The 20482-nt window shown below is 38.0% G+C and overlaps 1 protein-coding gene across 1 annotated transcript; it reads left to right on the forward strand.

Annotated features, from left to right (window-relative positions):
• The first annotated feature begins 75 nt into the window (after positions 1 to 75).
• On the forward strand, positions 76 to 19219 carry EIF2S1 (eukaryotic translation initiation factor 2 subunit alpha). The gene is made up of 8 exons (XM_058739401.1): positions 76 to 221; positions 4153 to 4394; positions 8436 to 8515; positions 11367 to 11518; positions 15139 to 15245; positions 16593 to 16690; positions 17594 to 17737; positions 18670 to 19219. Exons 2-8 carry the CDS (start codon positions 4154 to 4156, stop codon positions 18793 to 18795), a joined length of 948 nt encoding a protein of 315 aa, XP_058595384.1. The 5' UTR covers positions 76 to 221; position 4153; the 3' UTR covers positions 18796 to 19219.
• Positions 19220 to 20482: the final 1263 nt, after the last annotated feature.

The following is a 20482-nucleotide window of genomic DNA, read 5'->3' on the forward strand; positions in this document are numbered from 1 at the left end:
CTTTCTTCCTTTTCTTCGGAGGACCTAGACTCTATGATCAGTGAGGAAGAGAGACCGCTGTTCTACTGGCGCATGCGCAATGCGAGGTGGTTCCGCATGCGCGGTGGGATAGAGCGAAGCGCACGCTGAGGTTCGGCTGCCGCTGCGGCTGGACTGTCTAATCTCTGCGATTAAAGAGCACGGCACGGGATCCCGGCGCGGGATTCACATACATACCTCAGGTGATTAGTCCCCCAGATCGGTTTCTTCAAGAACTCACTTTGGTTGTGTCGGTTGACTGGTGGTCGAGAGAGAGTAGGCCCTGGGCTAACACCCCTCCCTTTCCCGTTCCTGCGCGGGAAGTGTCCGACACCACCCGCCAGCGCCGGCTTGGTCGGCAGTGTTAACAGAGGTGTCATTATACGAGCGGAGGGATCTTGTGAAGGAAAGTGGGCCAAACGACTGTACACCTTCAATATACTGAAAGTGAGGGTACCTTGAGACGAGGGGGTGGCCTTGGGAAAACGCTGTGACACCCCCACCCCAGGACACTAAGAATTCCGCTCCCACCCTTTTTTTTTCCTTCCGCCCCAAGCAAATGCTACCTCTCAGTGGAAACCAGACCAGACACGTGAAGGGACCATAGGGGTGGTCCGTAACGTTGACAAGAGCTGGGTTAGAAAGATCCAAGAATAGTTTATTTGTCCGATAATTGATTTTTTTAATCGATGCTCATATTACTGTATCGCTTGACTTGTGCATTTTTACAGAATGAGTCACCCTTTGCATCGAAGCTAAAACATACTGTTGAAGAGTTCACTAATCTTAGTATCGGTTTGCCGTATTTCAGCACCAATGAGAAGAGAATTACACGCTGTGGCCTCACAGTTAAACATAACTAAAAAGATAAGGGAATTTTAGGGTTAAATGCGTATTCAGCCTCAGCTCCTCTTTATTATCCCCCAAACTTAGGCTACTTTGTTTCTTGGAGAAAAGTTGTAGCAGAGAAGTCCTGGTTTTTCTCCCGATTGAAGTTGTTCAAGGAAATAAAATTGTGATTATGTGTCTTTCAACAATGTGTGAATTATATAGAGCTTTACTGTCTACTGAGTTGATCTAATGCCAAGTGACAGTTACTGATTCTAAGATCTCAAAAAGACACAGTAATATTTGTAGGAATCAGGGCTTCCTATTTCAACTACAGTGAAATAGTTTAAAAGCTTATTTGTGTAGCACTTCTAGAAACTACCATTCAGAGAGCGTTACTGGTGACGGTGAGAGACACATTAAAATTATCGTGAATTGTCTCTGTCACATAACACACTTAACTTTGGAAAGGAATGTGGACGTCCTGGATCTATTATGGTTACTTGACCATGCACTGGTTTAAGGAGTCCTACCTACCATTTGACCAGGCACAAGGTATTTGAAATTGGCTTGGAGTTCAGTTAGTACATTTTGAAAGGTGGATATTCAGCATTGAAGAACACATAACCATATTGCAGTATTCTGACGTACTGAGATTCTGTGGGTTAAAGGTATTCTGGATTTACTATGTGAAGTCTTGGTTTTAGTTCCTGTTCCAGTACCTTTTAAGTATTTATCCTTGAGGAAGTCATTTAATATTTCTGTTCCTTGGTTCCCTGGAACCCTGCTTCACTGTACTCCTTTCCTAGTACCCCATATTGCAATTGATATGCTTACCAGTTTGTTTCCCACTCTATGATTAACTTCCTTAGGTAAGAATCTTTAAGTGTTAGTAGTACTTAGTACATAGTAGATACTGCAAAAATAATTGTTTAACGAATTAAGTTACAAAATACAAAAAAATTACTCCTTTGCCTTTTATCGTCATTATTTGTATAGCACAGTACACTTTGCAGATTTACATATATTTTAATCTAATTTGATACACTCCACAAACCTGCAAGGTCCATGACACAGACTAGAAACTACAGTTTAATGTGAATGCATTTCCCAAGCAACAACAGGTAGTAGGTAGGAGAGCAAGGGCTGAAACCCATGTCTAGAGCTATTTTGTACTTACTGGCTATTCTTTATGTTGAATAACATACCATCAGCTGTGTTCTTTTTTTTTTTTACTTTGTATATTGTAAAGAGACTGGTACCTCCTAGAGCAGTAGCATTCATCTCTCCCATCAGGATTCTTTTACAATATTGCTTGTATTCTTTAGTTATCAAATTAAGCCTTGATTCCCCAGAATTATCAGCTTTACTATTTGCATAAATTTGGTAAGTAAATGTGGTTAGCCTCTATTAAATCTCTTAAAACCGTTTCACACATTCTGTGACATCATTTACCAGTTTGAGACTTTTCTAGCTCTCAAATTTTAGTGCTTTACATACAGATATGTGACAACAGCTGTCCAAAAGGAAGAAAAAAAAAAAAGCCATTTAAGAATGAAACAACCAGCTCAGCTGTTTCTTGCTGGGTAATTCTGGCCATTGAATGTCTACTTCCCTTTATTTGCTAAATCGCTATTTTGTCAAGCTACAAGAGAACTACATTTTGGCCGTTTTATTAATATGCCACCTTATTTTTGTTGTTAAACAGGATAGATTGGTACTAAAAGTTTGCATTAATCTATGATCTGTGATTCAGCAATGAATATGTATATTGCATTTTTTAAAGATGCTTCTGATATATCTATCAGTAATACTGAGAGAATATATAGCCTGATGAATCAGAGCACAGACTATGGATCCAGACTTCATAGGTTCAAATTCTGACTATCAGTTGTTAGCAGTATATGACAGAACAAGTTGCTTAGCCTGTTTGAATTTCTTCATTTATAATATAGAACTAGGGGGAAAGTGGTACTCAGGCAGTAGCCAATACCTATAGGTGGTAGATGTAAAAATCAGTGGGAATCCACTGTGAAGATACATGTGGATGCAATTAGTTCTCAAACTGAACTGCAGCAGAACTCTGGTGTTCTGTGGGCTGGATGTGGCTGGTCTGTCTTTAAGATCAAGTAATGGCAGCCTTATTGCCCAATTAGGAAAAAAATAAGTAAATGAATTTTCACACATTTTTCGTAGGCCTTTAGATCCTATTACTGCCTGTTTTCTGAACTTTGACAATAGTAAATTGGTTAAGGTTAGTAGAAAAACATGAAAATCAACTGTGATTCATTTTAGAGCTTTCTTTTAAAAATATGTTCCTGTGCATGGTATAATTTCAGTCTTGTGGGTCATAAAAGGAGTGGTGCTGAAAGTAGGTTGGGTAGATCAAAGGGAATAGTTTTAAATATATTTAATGCTTGGTGGTTGGGACGCCTAGGTGGCTCAGTTGGTTGAGCATCCTTCTCTTGATTTCACTTGGGTCATGATCCCAGGGTCGTGGGATCAAGCCCTCTGTTGGGCTACGCTGAGCATAGAGCCTGCTCAGGATTTTCTGTCTCTCGCTCTCCCTCTCTTCCCCATTCTCACGCGTGTGCTCCCCCCAAAATAAATAAAAATAAATAAATATATTTAGTGCTTGGAGTTTAAGAGATGCTTGAACTTTATAGTAATGGAGTTCTATAAAGCTATTCTCAAGATTGGGTATACCTATTCGATAGAAGTTAAGTGTTTAGTTGTATTTAGTTATATTTATTTTTTTGTTAATAAATTTTTGGTCTTTGTCGTAACATGATACTGTGAGTTTGGCTAGAATAAATGATAGGGTATATTGTTTGATATATGGTGAGGGCTGTGGTTTAAGTAGTGGGAAGATTCTTCCCTTTATGTGGGTGGTAGTATATAAAGTCTTAGCTGACTTGGAGAATGAGTAGCTTTGGTTTTGTTGATAGGTTTATAGTAGTAGTGATGCTTCCCATCATTTGTTATTTCTTAAAGTGGTGGTATTTAAAATAGTGTTTCAAGGTGTACCTTTAATCCTTAAGTCTCAGAGTACTTCATAGATGGTCATTAGTTTTTATGATTCCTCTAAAACTGATGTCAGAGAATCACTCAAGCCCTACAAAAATGTGGAGCACGTAAAAATTAAAGCTTCGTTCCTGAACATCCATCTGTTTTCTGGTACCATTTAAGAAGTTTGAAGAGTTGAGAAGACTAATCATTTCTTCCAGTGGCAAGATGTGGAAAATTGACATTTCTTTATTTTGACCTTAACTGAACACTCACTTGATTCTTTTGTTTAAAATGCAGAATGCCGGGTCTAAGTTGTAGATTTTATCAACACAAATTTCCTGAGGTGGAAGATGTAGTGATGGTGAACGTAAGGTCCATTGCTGAAATGGGGGCTTATGTCAGCTTGCTGGAATACAACAATATTGAAGGCATGATTCTTCTTAGTGAGCTGTCCAGAAGGCGTATCCGTTCTATAAACAAACTCATCAGAATTGGCAGGAATGAATGTGTGGTAGTCATTAGAGTGGACAAAGAAAAAGGTAAGTGGGAAAAATATCTAAAATACATATTTTGGATTTAAAAATGCTTTATTTTAGTTTTTCTTTTTAATTGCTGGCTGCTGTAAAAAAAAAAAACAAAAACATCTCCTTTTATGCTTAAATTCTTTTTACATACAGAGTTGTTAGAGAAGGATGCCAATTAGCCATCTAAGTAAGACTTCTTAAGTTAGTAGTGGCTTAATTAGCACATCCCAGGACTAGTTTTTGTGGGTGAAATGACTTTTATTCCCAGAGGTTACAGGATCTTGGTAGTTGACTCATTTTGGCTAAACTCAGAAGAGATAGGATAAGTAAACCAGAGTACTAGTTCATTTAGATTTGTAAGATGCTTTTTTCCTGATTTAAAGCTAAATTTGCAATCAGATTATTGGATGAACATGGAAATGGGGCAAAGGTACAATGGATTTTAGGAACATTTTATATAAGCTTTGAAAAAGCAATATGCTGCAAACACACACCCAAAACCCAGTATTCTGTATCTCTTCGGTTATCAGAATGTTTGTGACTCCCCCAAAATCATGTGGGAGATTTCAGATAGTGCTGAATGTGTATTCATTTTTTTACTTGTCCCCATTTTTCTGGACTCCATGTAAATCTTCACCTTTGTGAACACATTTTTTTCTAGACACAGTGTACAATACCATTAAGTAAGTTTGGGGTTCAACTTCCTTAAAATAATTGGTTATAATTGTCTCACTATAATTTATTAGGTGTTAGTTTTACATAGTAGTTACCATCATTGCTTAAAAGACCAATGACCTTGATTGAACTTGTCTTTTTGAATACCTCAGCCATCTAGTTAATTGTGACACTTCTGCAAGTGATTGGTTTTATACATAACTGACATTTTTTTTCTCTGATTATAGTCGTAGGTGATAAACTTTAGAGACATTTTGTTATCCCTTAGGTAGTGACTGCCACTTAGCATATTGATTATTATATATGTTTTGGTAGGGCTTAACTTCTAGAACCCCCTATTATTAAACTACTAAAGACAAATTATACCTTAAACTTGTGTTAAGTCTTCATATTACTGCCCCACTAGGACTTAAAATGGTGTCTTGTCTAGTATTTTATTTTCTATCATAGAAAATATATACACAAGAAGGAATCAAATATATTTTCAGTTGCAATCAGAAAAAAGTGAAAAGGTATACTTAAGTACAGTAGATGTAAAAGTATTTTCATAGCAGCACTGTTTGCACAGTGTTAATTAAAAACAAGAAAAATCAAAATCATGGTTAAATAAATTGTAACATTCGTGCAGCGCAACTTTGTACGGAATGAGATCTCAGTGTTCTGATATGGAAAGATCCTAGAGTAAGATACAAGCAAAGTACAGAAGATCCTGTAGAGGGCATCCACTTCTGATATTGGAGGATTAGGTTCTGTTGGACAAATGTTCCAATGTAACAGTTAAACAGTGAAAAGCTGTGAACAAATATATATATTTAAAAAAAAAAAAAGTGCCTAAAGATGTTGGGAGCAACCAAAGGCAGGCCAAAACTGAAGGTAGGTCAACGCTTGGAAGAGAGGAACTGCACTTGGATAAGTTTTACAGTTGTTTGTCTGAGTGCATGCCATAGATAGCTTCCAGCAGGGCAGCTAAAATTCTAGTGGAAAGTCTATAGTGTTTCAATGGCTTGAGAATCAGATGAGAGTTTTGGACAACCACAACATTTGGAAGGTAGTGATGAGGATTAGAGAAAGGACCAACTCAAGGAGAGCCCCTTAGTTTAAGTTATAAATTCTCAAATCTCTGCCAGAACCCTGAACCAGTAACGTATAGGATGAGGTACAGCCCCATGAGGGGCAACAGGGTAAAAATCTAAACAGATTTTGGTTGCTTTCCACCTGGGGAAACAGAGCTTTAATATTTGAATTCAGACAAGTTTTGCTTACTAAAACAAAAAATCAGTATCAAGAGGAACATAAAGGAACTCAGAGTCTCTGGCACATATTATTCACAATGTCCAAAATTACTAAACATTTCAGAAAACAGGAGAGAAAAGGCAGTCAGTGGAGACCAACCCAGAGGTGACCTTAATATTGGAGTTAACAGACAAGGATTTTAAAGCAGATGTTGTTAACTGCTCAAGAATATTAGGAAAATAAGCTTGTAATGAATGAAAAAAATGAAATCTCAGAGAAATTAGAAACTCTCACAAAGAACTAAATACAAATTCTAAAATTAAAAGTTTAATATCTAAACAACTCACTGGGCTAACAGCATAGATGGCAGAAGGCTCAAGTCAAACTTGCAGGGAGTTCATTTAAAAGAACCAATTTTGGGGCGCCTGGGTGGCTCAGTCGGTTAAGCATCCGACTTCGGCTCAGGTCATGATCTTGCAGTTTGTGAGTTGAAGCCCGGCGTCAGGCTGTGTGCTGACAGCTAGGAGCCTGGAGCCTGCTTCAGATTCTGTGTCTCCTCCCCTCTCTGCTCCTCTCCCACTTGTGCTTTGTCTCTCACTGTCAAAAAATAAATAAATAGGGGCACCTGGGTGGCTCAGTCAGCTGAGCGTCTGGCTTTGGCTCAGGTCATGATCTCACGGTTGGTGAGTTCGAGCCCCGTGTCACGCTCTGGGCTGACAGCTCGGAGCCTGGAGCCTGCTTCGGATTCTGTGTCTCCCTCTCTCTCTGCTCCTCCCCTGCTCACACGCTGTCTCTCTCTCAAAAATAAAAGATTAAAATAATATGTGGCTATTTAAATAAATAAATAAATGTAAAAGAACCAATCTGAAGAACAGAGCAGGAAAAAAAAATGTGTCAAATATTAAAAGCTCTATTCCAAAAGAAGAGAGAGAAAGGGCAGAAAATATATTTGAGGAAATAGTTGTCAAAAGTTTCCTGTATTTACTGAAAAAAACATCTACAACTTGGAGAAGCTTGGCAGACCTCAAGCAGGATAAATACTGATAAGACCACATCTAGGCATGTTAAACCATTGAAAAACAGAGATAGGGAAAATCTTGAAAGTAGCCAAAAGAAAACGACTCATGATTTACAGGGGAATAGTAATATGAATTAGTATGGTATTACTGAAAATAGTGGCTGTCTGAGCATTGAATGACTGACCATTTAAAACACTGAAAGAAAAATTGTCAACCCAGAATTCTATATTTTAAGAAAATATTCAATAGTGAAGATCAAAAATGATGACATTTTTGGGTAAATAGAAACTTAAGAGGATGTATTACCTAATAAATCTCCATTATAAGAAACAATAAAGGAAGTTGTGCAGGCCGATGAGGTGTGAGGCCTGACATAGGAAATATGTGGGTAAATGTAAAAGACTATTTTTCTCTTAAATTCTTCAGAATACATTTAAGTGCTTGTCTCGTTATATACCCATGGGATTTTAATTTATGGATGTGATTGACGACATGAAGAGGCCAGTGCTGTGGCCACATCATGCCATGTAGGGCCACCATGAGGAAGTACCAGTTTTGGTCAGGAGACAGAAGGAGCATCAAGAATACAGAAAATATAGGGGCGCCTGGGTGGCTCAGTCGGTTAAGCGTCCAACTTCGGCTCAGGTCACGATCTCGCGGTATGTGAGTTCGAGCCCCGCGTCGGGCTCTGTGCTGACGGCTCAGAGCCTGAACCCTGTTTCGGATTCTGTGTCTCCCTCTCTCTCTGACCCTCCCCCGTTCATGCTCTGTCTCTCTCTGTCTCAAAAATAAATAAATGTTAAAAAAAAAAGAATACAGAAAATATAGATAATACAATTGACCTTGTGATGATGGATGCCAAAAAGACAAGTATAGAGAATCTTTTGACTAACTTTTCATTTGGGTAATTGAAAGTATTAGTTAGTTCCCTCTACTAAAGTGATGCAGAATATGCAATTACATGATACAAGTGCCTTCTGAAAACAGAAATCTCTCATCTTATATTTCTTATGCAGCATTTTATTGATAATAATTTTAGTGGGAAATAAGTGTAGATATGCCAACCAAACAACATGGTTGCAAAAATTTATCACAGTGCTAAGCTTTTTTTCAAACTTCTCTCATACAGGATATATTGATTTGTCAAAAAGAAGAGTTTCTCCAGAGGAAGCAATCAAATGTGAAGATAAATTCACCAAATCCAAAACTGTAAGTTTGATATTTGAGTGAAATTAGTTCACTATTTAATATATTTAATAATCAGCATGTAATATAGGCAGGAAAAAAAAACCCTGAATTTTCTGTAACTGTATTTCCATTTACAACTATGAGTTGAGAAGAATAATTTGAAGTCTTAATTTCAAAAGAGTTATGACTGCAGTGTTTTATCTGGTGGTGGTACTACCTTAAGGCACTGCTTATGGTTTGCTATTCTATAATGAGTTTATTGGATGTTAGTGTGTTTAAGTTATATTAGGTTAAATTAACTATGGGTGATTTCAGTCAGTTTGACTTACGGTAACATGTAGTTCCTGGCTTTAAACCCTGTTTGGGGATATTCGAGACAACCAGCTATTGTATGTTAAGAATAAGCAAGGGTCGGGGCATCTAGGTCACTTGGCCCGTTGAGCATCTGATTCTTGATTTCAGCTTAGGTCATGATCCCAGGGTCATGGGATCAAGCCCCAAGTTGGGCTCCATGCTGAAAGTGGAGCCTGCTTAAGATTCTCTCTCCCTCTGGCCTTCCCCCACCCCCCACTTGCACTCCCTCCCTCTCTAAAATAAAATGAAAGGGGCGCCTGGGTGGCTCAGTCAGTTAAGCATCCAACTTCAGCTCAGGCATGATTTCATGGTTCGTGAGTTCAAGCCCCGTATTGGGCTCTGACAGCTCAGATGGAGCCTTGAGGCCGCTTCAGTTTCTGTGTCTCCCTCTCTCTCTGCCCCTCACCTGCTTGTGTTCTCTCTGTCTCTCCCTCCCCCCTCCCCCTCTCTCCCCCCCTCTCCCCCTCTCCCCCCCTCTCCCCCTCTCTTCCTTTCTCCCTCTCTCCCTGTCTCCTCTCTCTCTCTCTCTCTCTCTCTCTCTCAAAAGAAGTAAGCATTAAAAATAAAATAAAATAAGAATAAGCAAGGGTTTGTGAATCCAGGAAAGCAAGGCAGGCAGGGGCCTGTTACTAGTTCCCCTCCCCCGCTTTGCTAGGGTTCTTTTCTGTTTCATTTTCTAATTTCTGCTGAAATTCCCTACTTCTGTGCAGTAAGCCTTAAGCAAGAACAGTCATTTTTTTCATTCTTTATCTTCTGTCTATATTTTTCTCTTCTCTGGTCCCATATAGATTATCCTTTATTCTCTAGGTCTTAGGTTCTTAATGGCACTGTTTCCATTGTTTCTGTTTTCCTTTTCTTTTGTTCTCTCTCTCTTGTGTATTTCTGTCCTTAAGGTAAAATGCCAAGAAAACAATGCTTTAAATGAAGAGATTTTTGAAATCTTGATTAACCCAAATAAATAAGAGAATACAAATCTAAACAACCAAAAGACCATGATCCAAACCTTTCCTTTTGTTTTACTGATCTGTTTACTATTACTGCAGGATGGTTTACACATTAGAAAACACAATCAGTAAAATCCCTTCTTAATAATCTGATGACCTGGGGCACCTAGGTGGCTCAGACGGTTAAGTGTCTGACTTTGGCTCAGGTCATGGTCTCCCAGTTCTGGAGTTGAAGCCCTGCGTCAGGCTCTGTACTAACAGCTTGGAGCTGTTATCTGGTGCTGGATAACACCAGATATCTGGAGCCTGCTTCGGATTCTGTGTCTCCCGCTCTTTCAGCTCTTCCCTTGTTTGTGTGCTCAAGCGCATGGTGTGTGTGTGTGTCTCTCTCTCTCTCTCTCTCTCTCTCTCTCTCTCTCAAAAATAAATAAACTTTTAAAAAACAAGTAAGTAAATTAAAAAATAATAATAATCTGAGGCCCTTGCCATTCAAAATGTAGTCTCTAGGGGCACCTGGGTGGCTCAGTCGGTTGAGTGTCTGACTTTCGCTCAGGTCATGATCTCATGGGCTCTGTGCTGACAGCTCAGAGCCTCGAGCCTGCTTCGGATTCTGTGTCTCCCTCTCTCTCTGCCCCTCCCCTGCTCATGCTCTGTCTCTCTTAGTCTCTCAATAATAAATAAACATTAAAGACATTTTTTTTAAATAAAAACAAAACAAAAAAACCAAAATGTAGTTTCTGGACCAGCAGCATTGACATCACCTGACCACTTAATGCAGTATTTCAAGTCCCACTAAGTTTGATAAGCTCCACTCTAGGAAACTTTCACTTTGTTTTGTCCCCTTAGAATATTGTAAAATGAGTATGTTAGTAGATCTTATCAGGATGATAAGGTGATAGAATGAAATAGGCAATGTTAGTACCTCTCCTCACTCAATTTTCATATGTAATGTGAAAACCTCTTTTCTTGTCTTTAAGCCCTTTTATTTTTAGGAAATTAGAAAAAGGGTTTGGCAGCAGTGAGTGGGAGGTAGGTAGGATTGAAGGATAACTGTTAAAATGATAACAGAGCAGAAAAATATTAAAATCTCAATTCTGGCTCCATGCTGTCATATGGAGTAGTAATAATAGCTTGCACTTGCATAAGAGGATTTGTATAATTTATAAATTTTGTACATTTGTACAATATTTTCCATTTATAGTGTGCTGCATTTGGATATATTTGACCTGTGTGAGAGCTCACTGCTGTAAAAAGGAGAGATGTTAGTAGTTCCTTCTTCCAGAAGAGGAAACAAATTCAGAGAGGTTAATTAGTCCCAGAGTCAACTCATAGTCTGGGTCTTAGGACACTAAATTACATCCTGTTTCTACTTGTTATACCTACTTGAGTTAACTACTATTGGAAAGCCAATATTTCTCTATGAAAAAAGAACTTGTATGTTAATCTTTTGTTAAGGAATTATTGTAGTCTAATTAACCAAGGTTTTATATGCTGTCTACTGAAATATAAAAATACCTATTTTTTAATAGCTCTCTTGAATCTTTGAATTGTTGAACTCTTCATTTTGTTTCTAGGTTTACAGTATTCTTCGTCATGTTGCTGAGGTGTTAGAGTACACCAAGGACGAGCAGCTGGAGAGCCTGTTCCAGAGGACTGCCTGGGTCTTTGATGACAAATACAAGAGACCCGGATACGGTGCCTATGATGCATTTAAGCATGCAGTCTCGTAAGAACATCTTCTTGGCTCTGTTTCTACCTTGATACCACAGCTGTGCTAGTTCTAGCACATGGGTTGAGAGCCTGACATGTAATAAAAGCACAACATCCACGTATTCTGTCCTTGCCAAATTTAGGTTAAAACATTTCAGTATAAAAGGCCCATAATATGGGCCAATCCTATATAACCACGCATCTGTAATTTTGTACACCATAGTTTTTGTAAACCATATGGTTTCACATTATCCACTTACACGTTTTCCCCTCCTAGTTTTGTTATTCTGGTTAACTTCAGGTCCAGTGTAGACGTCTCATCTATAACAGTAACCTTATTTTCTTTACCTTAGTTCCTTTGACCTTCAGCCCATGCCACTTAAGCCAGTTTTCATATGGCCTCACCCTGGGTCTTATTATCACCAGAATTTGCTGTGTTTCCAAAACCTGTAATCCATACATTCTGTTGTTTTAGCACAGCTTCCTGTCCTTCCAGCTCCCCCATAGTTAGCTCTACTCTGTGTCTTCCTAATTCTTTTGCCAGTCTATGATTCCAGACCTTTTTTTTCCTCCCTGTCTTTTCACCCTTTCCTGCCTTCTCTTTCTTATTCAGCATAGACATACCATGGTCCATCATTCCAACAACTTTCTTGCCAATGTCATGAGCTTTTGCCCTGTTTTTCCTTCTGTTACATCCAGCCTTGGATCGATGTTCCTGCCTTCTCTACACTTGTAGACTACTGGGTGCTGCTAGGAAAAACCACAGTCTTGCAGGTTGGTGCCACTGCATACTCATGGTCTCCAACCTCAGCTGCGCCTTCACTGCTGCCTCACATTCTCTCTGCTCTTTGTCAGTTCTTCTCCCATTCTTAGAGTGGCTATTTTAGAGCTTTTCCACACTCTCCATCAGATACCCAGTCCCCCCCCCCTTCCCTCCCTCTCAACTGGTATGTTTCACTACCTATTTTATAAAGACAATATAAGCCATTGCACAGGATCTCCTGTACTCCTTCCACTATCTCAGCAAACTTCTCCCTCCCATCCATCATTACCTCCTATGCTGGAATTCATATCCTTCCTGCTCTCAAACTAATCTTACCACCTGTGCACAGCTACTGCTCAGGGATCTCTTTTTATCCATTATTCTCTCTTTTGGGTTTTCAGCCTTTATCTTTGTTGGTTTTGCTCCATTAGTATAAAAATATGCTCTACCTTCTCCCATTTATACTAAAAGCAAACTTCTTTACTACCTTCCTCTACTTTCTCCTGTAGCAAGTATCGTATCCTTTCTAATAGCCAGACTCCTTCACTTTTGTGTACTTCCTGTCTCTCCTTCTGCACCTCCTACTCTTTCCCAAATGTTAATGCCCCACAAGCAGCCTCACCACTACACCAAGGTTAATTTCCCAGCATTTGTGCTGCCAAGGGATATTGGTCCCCTCAGCTCTCAGAATGGCCAAGTAAGACCTGGGACTGTTAGAGTCGCCAACAAGCCAACTCATCTGGGGCTCCAAATCCCTTACAGTCCCCCTGGTCCCCCATGTGACTTTTTTCTTCATATTACGTTGTGGGAAAGGTAAGAAGAATAGTTAGAATAGCTAACATTTATATATGCCTCACAACAACCTGTGGTATAAGTGCTGTTATTATCCCAGTCTTATAGGTGAGAAAATTGAAGCAGAGATGAAATAATTTGTCCATGTGCACAGAGCTAGCAAGTGGTAGAGCCCCAATTCAGACCTAGACACTGGCTCCATATGGAGCTTATGCTATTAACCATTAAGCACTGTGGTATATTTCTTTCCTCCCTGATTTCAGTCCTGCATCCGTCAGCCAGTACATTTCATAATTTGGTGTGCTGTCATTTTCCAGTCCTGGCTTAGCTCTCTCACTTCCACCTCCAGCACCCCCTCCATTACTGCTCGGCATTGGTATATGTTGTCTTTCCTTTTCCCTAACATTCTTTTGTTTCATCAGCCATGGAGTGACCACATTTAAAGATAATTCTATGCCACATGTGCTTCATATTTTTTTCTTTTAATTAAGAAATAAAATTTCTGAGATAGTTGGAAACCATATTTTACCCTTCCCAACCCATTCCCCTTGTAAGTGGTAACTACTATAATTAGTATGCATCATTATTATTTACATTTTTATAGTTTTATTACATATATATCTGTAAAGTACATATAGAATTTTTGTATTTAAAAATATTTCTTATTCATGTAAACTGAAAAACAAAATTTATTGTCATTGCAGATCTCTGTACCTTACAGTTTTACTTATAAGGCTGTTAAGAGCAAGATTCTCGAAATTGATAGATGTGTGCCTACTTCATATTAATTTTTATACAGTATTTCGAGAATATACTTTATTCCTCTATTAAGAGATATAAGGTCACACACACACCCTTATCCCGTATTTTTGAACAGTGCTATTAAGAATATACATGTACATTTCTCTATGTTTGGGAGTTTCTGAGGTATACATATAGCAGTAGAGTTGTTGGCTCATAGGACTGATTACACACATCTTTAAATTGACTCAGTTTTGTCAAAATATTCTCCAAATTGGTTCTACAATTTGTATTTCCTCTAGCAGATGTATGAGCGTTCCTATTTCTCTTTATCCTCACCAACATTTGGTATATATCTCAGATTGTTTTCCCTTTTGCCAAACTGATAGGTGTAATAGTATCTTGTTGTGGTTTGCATTTTACTGGTTGTTGGTGAAGTTAACAGCTTTTCCTGTGCTTACTGCTGCTTCTGTGAAACATCTGTTCATCTTATTGCTCATTTTCTGATGGTTTGTCTTGTTACATTTTGTAGGCAGTATTAGCTGAATGAAAGTTCCCTCCACCCAAATTCTTTTGCTTTTCATTCCCGAACCCCTGCTGTTTAGGCCTGATGCTTGCCCATGCCATTTCTACTTTAATACTTTATAACTTTCTTACAACACTTCTACCTTTGCTTTTTAAAGTCCTACCATCCTTTTAGTCATTCAGTTTTTTCATTTGTTCATGTTCCGCAACCATGCTGGTGACTAAGACCCTGGTCCCTGCCTTGTGGCACTCAGAAGGGTCGGGTGAAATGCCACGTTAGTCCATGCAGCCCTTCCTGAGCCCACTGACTGAAAGTAATCCCTTCCTCTACTGATTCCCAAGGATGCACTTTTATTTTTAAATTTGCTTGTATGTTTTTGTTCTTTTCAGGCTCCTTGAAAAGAGACTGCTAATTACATGGAAATGCTTAATTATTGTGGGATGCCAGATGTTTTAGAAGACATTTTAAATTCCTTGTTTTAGCCAGATCTCTAAAATTTTTCTTTACATAGTAATCAGTTAGGTGTTTTCTATTTGTCATAATTGTCCTAAGTGCTTTACTTGCACTCTCATTTAATACCACAGTCCAGTGACTGGGTGGATGAGTTTTCATCCTCATTTTACAAGTTTCGAAACTGAGGTCTGGAAGGGCCCCGAAACACCATTATTAAAGTGCAGAGCTAAGATTTGAACTCAGTCTTGACACTAAAGCCTGTGCTCTTAAACATTCTGTGGTACTGTGTTTGATGTCAGTTATTAGTAAAGTAACTTTGATCTTTTATGTTTGTGTGTGTGTTTTGTTTTGCTTTAATTAGAGACCCATCTATTTTGGATAGTTTAGATTTGAATGAAGATGAACGGGGAGTACTTATTAACAATATTAATAGGCGTTTGACACCACAAGCTGTCAAAATTCGAGCAGGTAAGTGATTTTTTAAATGTTTAAAATACGTTGCATAAATTAAAAAGTTGTTAAATGATGAGACTTACCAAAGAATATTTTGCTATATCAACATCTATAAATTTTTCTAAATGTCTGTTTCTTACAACAAGAAAAGTTGAAGAAATTATTTTTGCTTCTACTGAATCATAAAATGTATATATTGACACAAGGGAAAACTGTCATATATGCATTCAACTAACATTACGTTAGCCCCTTTTTTTAAAGGGGGGGTGTAATTTTGTTTTAGAAAATAACTTTAAAATATTCTAATAGTACAGTAATACCCTTTTATGCCTGCAGATTAACCACTGTTAATATAGTTTGGAGTATATTCTTTCAGACATTTTTCCTACACATATACACTGTATAGGAATATATGCTATTTACATTCATAGATTTTTTTGTTTTTTACAAAGGTGGGATCATACTATGAAAAATTTTCCTCAACTAGCATGGTTGCCTTTCCATGCAAAACATGGGACTATTTCTCATTTTTTTTTAATGGCTTGGTGTGATATTTTTAATGTTTGTTGACAGAGAGAGAGAGAGACAGAGACAGAGTGCGAGTAAGGCAGGGGCAGAGAGAGGGAGACACAGAATCCAAAGCAGGCTCCAGGCTCTGAGCTGTCAGCACAGAGCCCGACTCAGGCCTTGAACTCATGAACTATGAGATCATGACCTGAGCTGAAGTCGGGACGCTCAACCGATTGAGCCACCCAGGCGCCCCAGCTAGGTGTGATATTTTATAGAACAGTAAAACCAGTATAAACCAGTCTTCTCTTGATGGACATTTATCTTCTGCCAGTTTTTTCACTGTGAGAAAAAAATATTACAAATTAGCATGCTTGTAACATAGACACTTACCCAGTTATATGAGTGTTCTGTTAGGCAAACTCCGAGAAGTGCAATTGCTGGGTCAGAGGGTATGCAATTTCTAAACTGTTCTAAGCAACTTGCAGTTATTGTTTTATTCAGCCTTTATCACACTCCTCCTCCTCTCCACTTGACAAATAAGGAACTGAGGCATAGAGATGTTGGAATCATGATTTAACCCAGGCATAGGCAGAAATCAAGGTGTTTGTTGAATTTCTCTCCTTTATAGTCATCATTCAGGGGCTTGATGTGGAGGAGAAGATATCATTTCACTGCATATTCAGATTTTATAATTATGAAAGTTAACATATAGGGTTATTTCTATACTGAAAGGATTATGAAAGCTTTCATAAGTGTTTGAGTACTAGTGTATCTGCCACATCTCTGATTTTTAAGCCTTTCAGTACTTTTTTGCATTATTTGGTATACGTTTTTCAATTTCTGTACTTTTAGATATTGAAGTGGCTTGTTATGGTTATGAAGGCATTGATGCTGTAAAAGAAGCCCTGAGAGCAGGTTTGAATTGTTCTACAGAAACCATGCCCATCAAGGTGAGTAATGTTTTTTCTCTCCCTGCTAAAATACCAACCTAAACCAAATCAGATTCTTTTTATGATCATGTTTCGTAACAGGTGTCGGGCAGAGTGGTTCTTGGTGCTGTTGTCTAAGGGATGCTACTGCTACTGTCACAGTGGATAAAGATTTCTATTGGTATTTAGTGCCAGAGGGCCGGCTGTGCTAAACCTCCTTTATAATACAGAGTTGCTACGGGGCATCTGGGTGGCTCAGTCAGTTAAGCGTCCAGCTTCAGCTCAGGTCATGATCTTGTGGCTCGTGAGTTTGAGCCCCGCATTGGGCTGTCTGCTGTTAGCACAGAGCCTGCTTCAGATCCTCTGTTCCCCCTCATTTTCTCTGCTCCTCCTCTGCTGGCTGTCTCTTCTCTTCTCTCAAAAATCAACAACAACAACAACAAAATTGCTGTGCCCATAATGCCCATAGGATCTTGAAAAGGATAACATATTCTCATATTCACACATCTTTTAGGAGTTTTGGTCTGAATCTTCTAAGCAGTACAATTAACCAGATGGTTGTTATTCAGAATCTTAGATTTTCTTCTGTCAGTTTAGTTTAGAACCAAATAAGAATTTTTGTTGCTTTTAGAAACAAATTGTCCATTGTTCTGATGATGGCTGTAGTTATTTTAGCCACCAAAGAGGGAGAAGTCTTAATTGTATATATTGTCTTTCAGTGGACTGTTTACATTGGATTATATCACTGTATCAACTAGTTTTTGCTGCATTAACAAACCAGCCCCAATTGCTGACTTACAGAATTAGAAATTAAGTTTTAGGGTGATTTGTTAAGGCAGCAGATTAGCAAAAAAGTTCTCAAACATGCTGATGGTTTTGTGTTGTATTGTTATGTTCATAATTGATTTTTTTCTTCTTTCTTAGATTAATCTAATAGCTCCTCCTAGATATGTGATGACCACAACAACCCTGGAGAGAACAGAGGGCCTCTCTGTCCTCAATCAAGCTATGGCTGTTATAAAAGAAAAGATTGAGGAAAAGAGGGGTGTCTTCAATGTCCAAATGGAGGTAAGGTCTATACTGTTCTTGCCTTGTTTTTAAAATATATAAGAAATTTAGGGGTGCCCAGCTGGCTCAGTCAGTAGAGTATGCAACTCTTGATCTTGGGGTCATGAGTTCAAATCTCACCTTGGGGTTAGAGATTACTTAGATACATACATATGGATGTATGTACATACATACGGATGTATGTACATACATACGGAATTTAAATCTCTAAATGATTTGCATTCTAAAATACTTAATCACTGCCTTTTAAAACATGACATACATCTAGGATTATAATTCTGCTAAGCATAAAATAATCATTGACTCAGAGGGCCCTTAAAGGGGCTTTTTAGAAGTAAATGAGAACTGTCACTCATTTAGAAGTAAATGAGAACTATGATGGTTATTCAGGAGTAAGGTCACTGATGGATGTTGGGTTTATCCCCCCAAAAGAGAAAAAAAATAGACAATAAAAAGGAGTGGTTATTGTCAGAATTTAATGTGGAAGGCTTAAAATTTGATCTAAGGATTAGAAACAAGAGTAATATTTTCTTCATCTCAACAAGAATGAAACCTAATTAGAAAAAAATGGTAAGTAATTTATTTTAAACCCAGAGGATGCATTTTTATAAGACATCTTATGGGTTTGAAAGATACAGCCACCGAGATGATTTTCATATTTTTCAGTTTTGGCTTATAAAAATGATAGAAGGGAATATTTTCTTTTAATACACATTTCTTTTCCCCATACTCTCACTCTTTTACATTTCTCCCATTATTTATCTAATGGAATTTATTAATGATGCATCAGCAATCAAGAGTGAACAGATGGCAGAGTTGGTGAAGGAAAAGTATTTTTTTAAGAGTTAAAATACTAGGCAATAAGAGTATTAAAGTTGAATTCGTATACTGTTTAACCATCTCACTTGGAAATTATGCCTCTGCTTCCACAGCCTAAAGTGGTCACAGATACAGATGAGACCGAACTTGCAAGGCAGCTTGAGAGGCTTGAGAGAGAGAATGCAGAAGTGGATGGAGACGATGATGCAGAAGAAATGGAAGCCAAAGCCGAAGATTAACTTTGTGGGAAACAGAGTCCAGTTTAAGGAACACAAAACAGCCCTTCCTGGCTGTAAACCCTAGACTGAAAGTTTTCCAGTATTGAAAACTTCAAAGCTGAATATTTTTTATTTCCAAGTATTTAAATGTTCCAACAGACCAAAATGTGAAATGCCCTCCTAAAAGTCAAAAAGTCAGCTGTTTTCACACAATAGCTCCAACATTCAGCATTTTTTAAGGGAGTGGGCTTAATTTCACTAGAGATAAATCTTTAAGAACATAAAATTGGGCTTGTGGTTTCCATTTCTGATGTCTCCAGATTGGCACCCCTTTGTAGTTCAGTGCCTCCATGAGATTTACAAGGGGGCACCCAAAGCAAATAGCCTCAACCTTTCTATATAAAATGTATCAAGCAAACATTAAATAAATTTCTGGGATATTTAACTATAGGCTTCTTCCTTCTTGTCACCAGTTAAAAGCATTATGATTACTAAGATCCTAATTCTGTTATCTTCCTTTTAGTCTAGATGTAGAAGAAACATAAGGGCAGGTGACCAAAGGATCTATACAGCGGATCCTTTCAAAGAAGGGTTTGGAGAAAATAATTTCTCAATTTTAACCACAGTTACAGTTGACTCTTAGGGAGAAAAAGCCTTAAAACACAATATAAAAATTACATAGGATGTGTGCCTTTTGCCAGTTTGAGACTGAGAATACATGGTATGAGGGAGAATTTATCACACTGGTTCTTGTTGGTGTACTAAGCTGCTCGCCCTGAGTTTGTAATTTAGGGTGGTAAAGTTTTTTTTGTTTGTTTTTAAAGATGCTGCCTTAGTTATTTTGAGTATCATTGCTCAGCTTTTTTTTTTTTTTTTTCTCTCCCATTAAATCATTCACTAGGTGCCACCTAGAGCTTTAGTTCTTTATAACAAATAGGGATCTGATTGAACACAATTACAATGATTTTTCTATATTTCCATCATTTGTATGTTTAAGAGCTAATTGTTTTAAAGGTATATGAATCTAAAGGTAAAGAAATGTAAAGAAATTTCATAGATAACATAGTAACTTAGATACATATCTAAGTTACTATTTGAAGTTAAGTTACAGTAGCCAGGGTGTAGAAAGTCTTGAGTTTGAAGACTGGTCTGTTTCATAGATTTAATCTCTTTGGATACTTGAGGTACTAGATGTATTCATTTTATTAATTACTCCTAAGAATAGCTATTTAAAAACGTTAAAGATTAAACCTAACCCACCTTACTTGACTGAGGACTAGACTTAATTCAATTATTAAAGGGACTAGGAAATAGAAGAGTGTGTTGGTGAAACAGTCAATGCCATTTTTGGAGGTTTGTCCCTTTATTTAATTCAGCAGCCTCTAGTAGCTTTTTAAATCCCAAAGTATAACTTCATATGGCTATTTCCACGAGATAGCCTTGATTGCCAGCTAGCATGCCATACTGGGAATATTTAGAGGAGGATCTAAATATTGGCACATGATTTTCACTTTGGTCTTTTTGAGGAGTCAAAAAACTAGTCTATAAGGCTTGTGACATCAAGAATGTCATCAAAATATAACCGATGCTCCCTAAATGTTTGCTGTAGGCAGGAGAATTGAATTTTCACCTTGTTTACTGACGTTTTTGTACTTCAAAGGCGTAACTGTTGAGAAGTACCGGTGACCTCTATGGTGAGTGATTTTAT

This window comes from Neofelis nebulosa, chromosome 7 (genome assembly GCF_028018385.1).
Source record: "Neofelis nebulosa isolate mNeoNeb1 chromosome 7, mNeoNeb1.pri, whole genome shotgun sequence".
Taxonomy (NCBI): Eukaryota; Metazoa; Chordata; class Mammalia; order Carnivora; family Felidae; genus Neofelis; species Neofelis nebulosa.

Excerpts from the sequence above, each read along its gene's own strand:
- EIF2S1 (XM_058739401.1), top strand. The coding sequence starts at position 4,154 with ATGCCGGGTCTAAGTTGTAGATTTTATCAACACAAATTTCCTGAGGTG. Across the intron at positions 8,516-11,366 it reads AATTCACCAAATCCAAAACT|GTTTACAGTATTCTTCGTCA; the intron begins GTAAGTTTGATA and ends TTTTGTTTCTAG. Across the intron at positions 11,519-15,138 it reads GCATTTAAGCATGCAGTCTC|AGACCCATCTATTTTGGATA; the intron begins GTAAGAACATCT and ends TGCTTTAATTAG.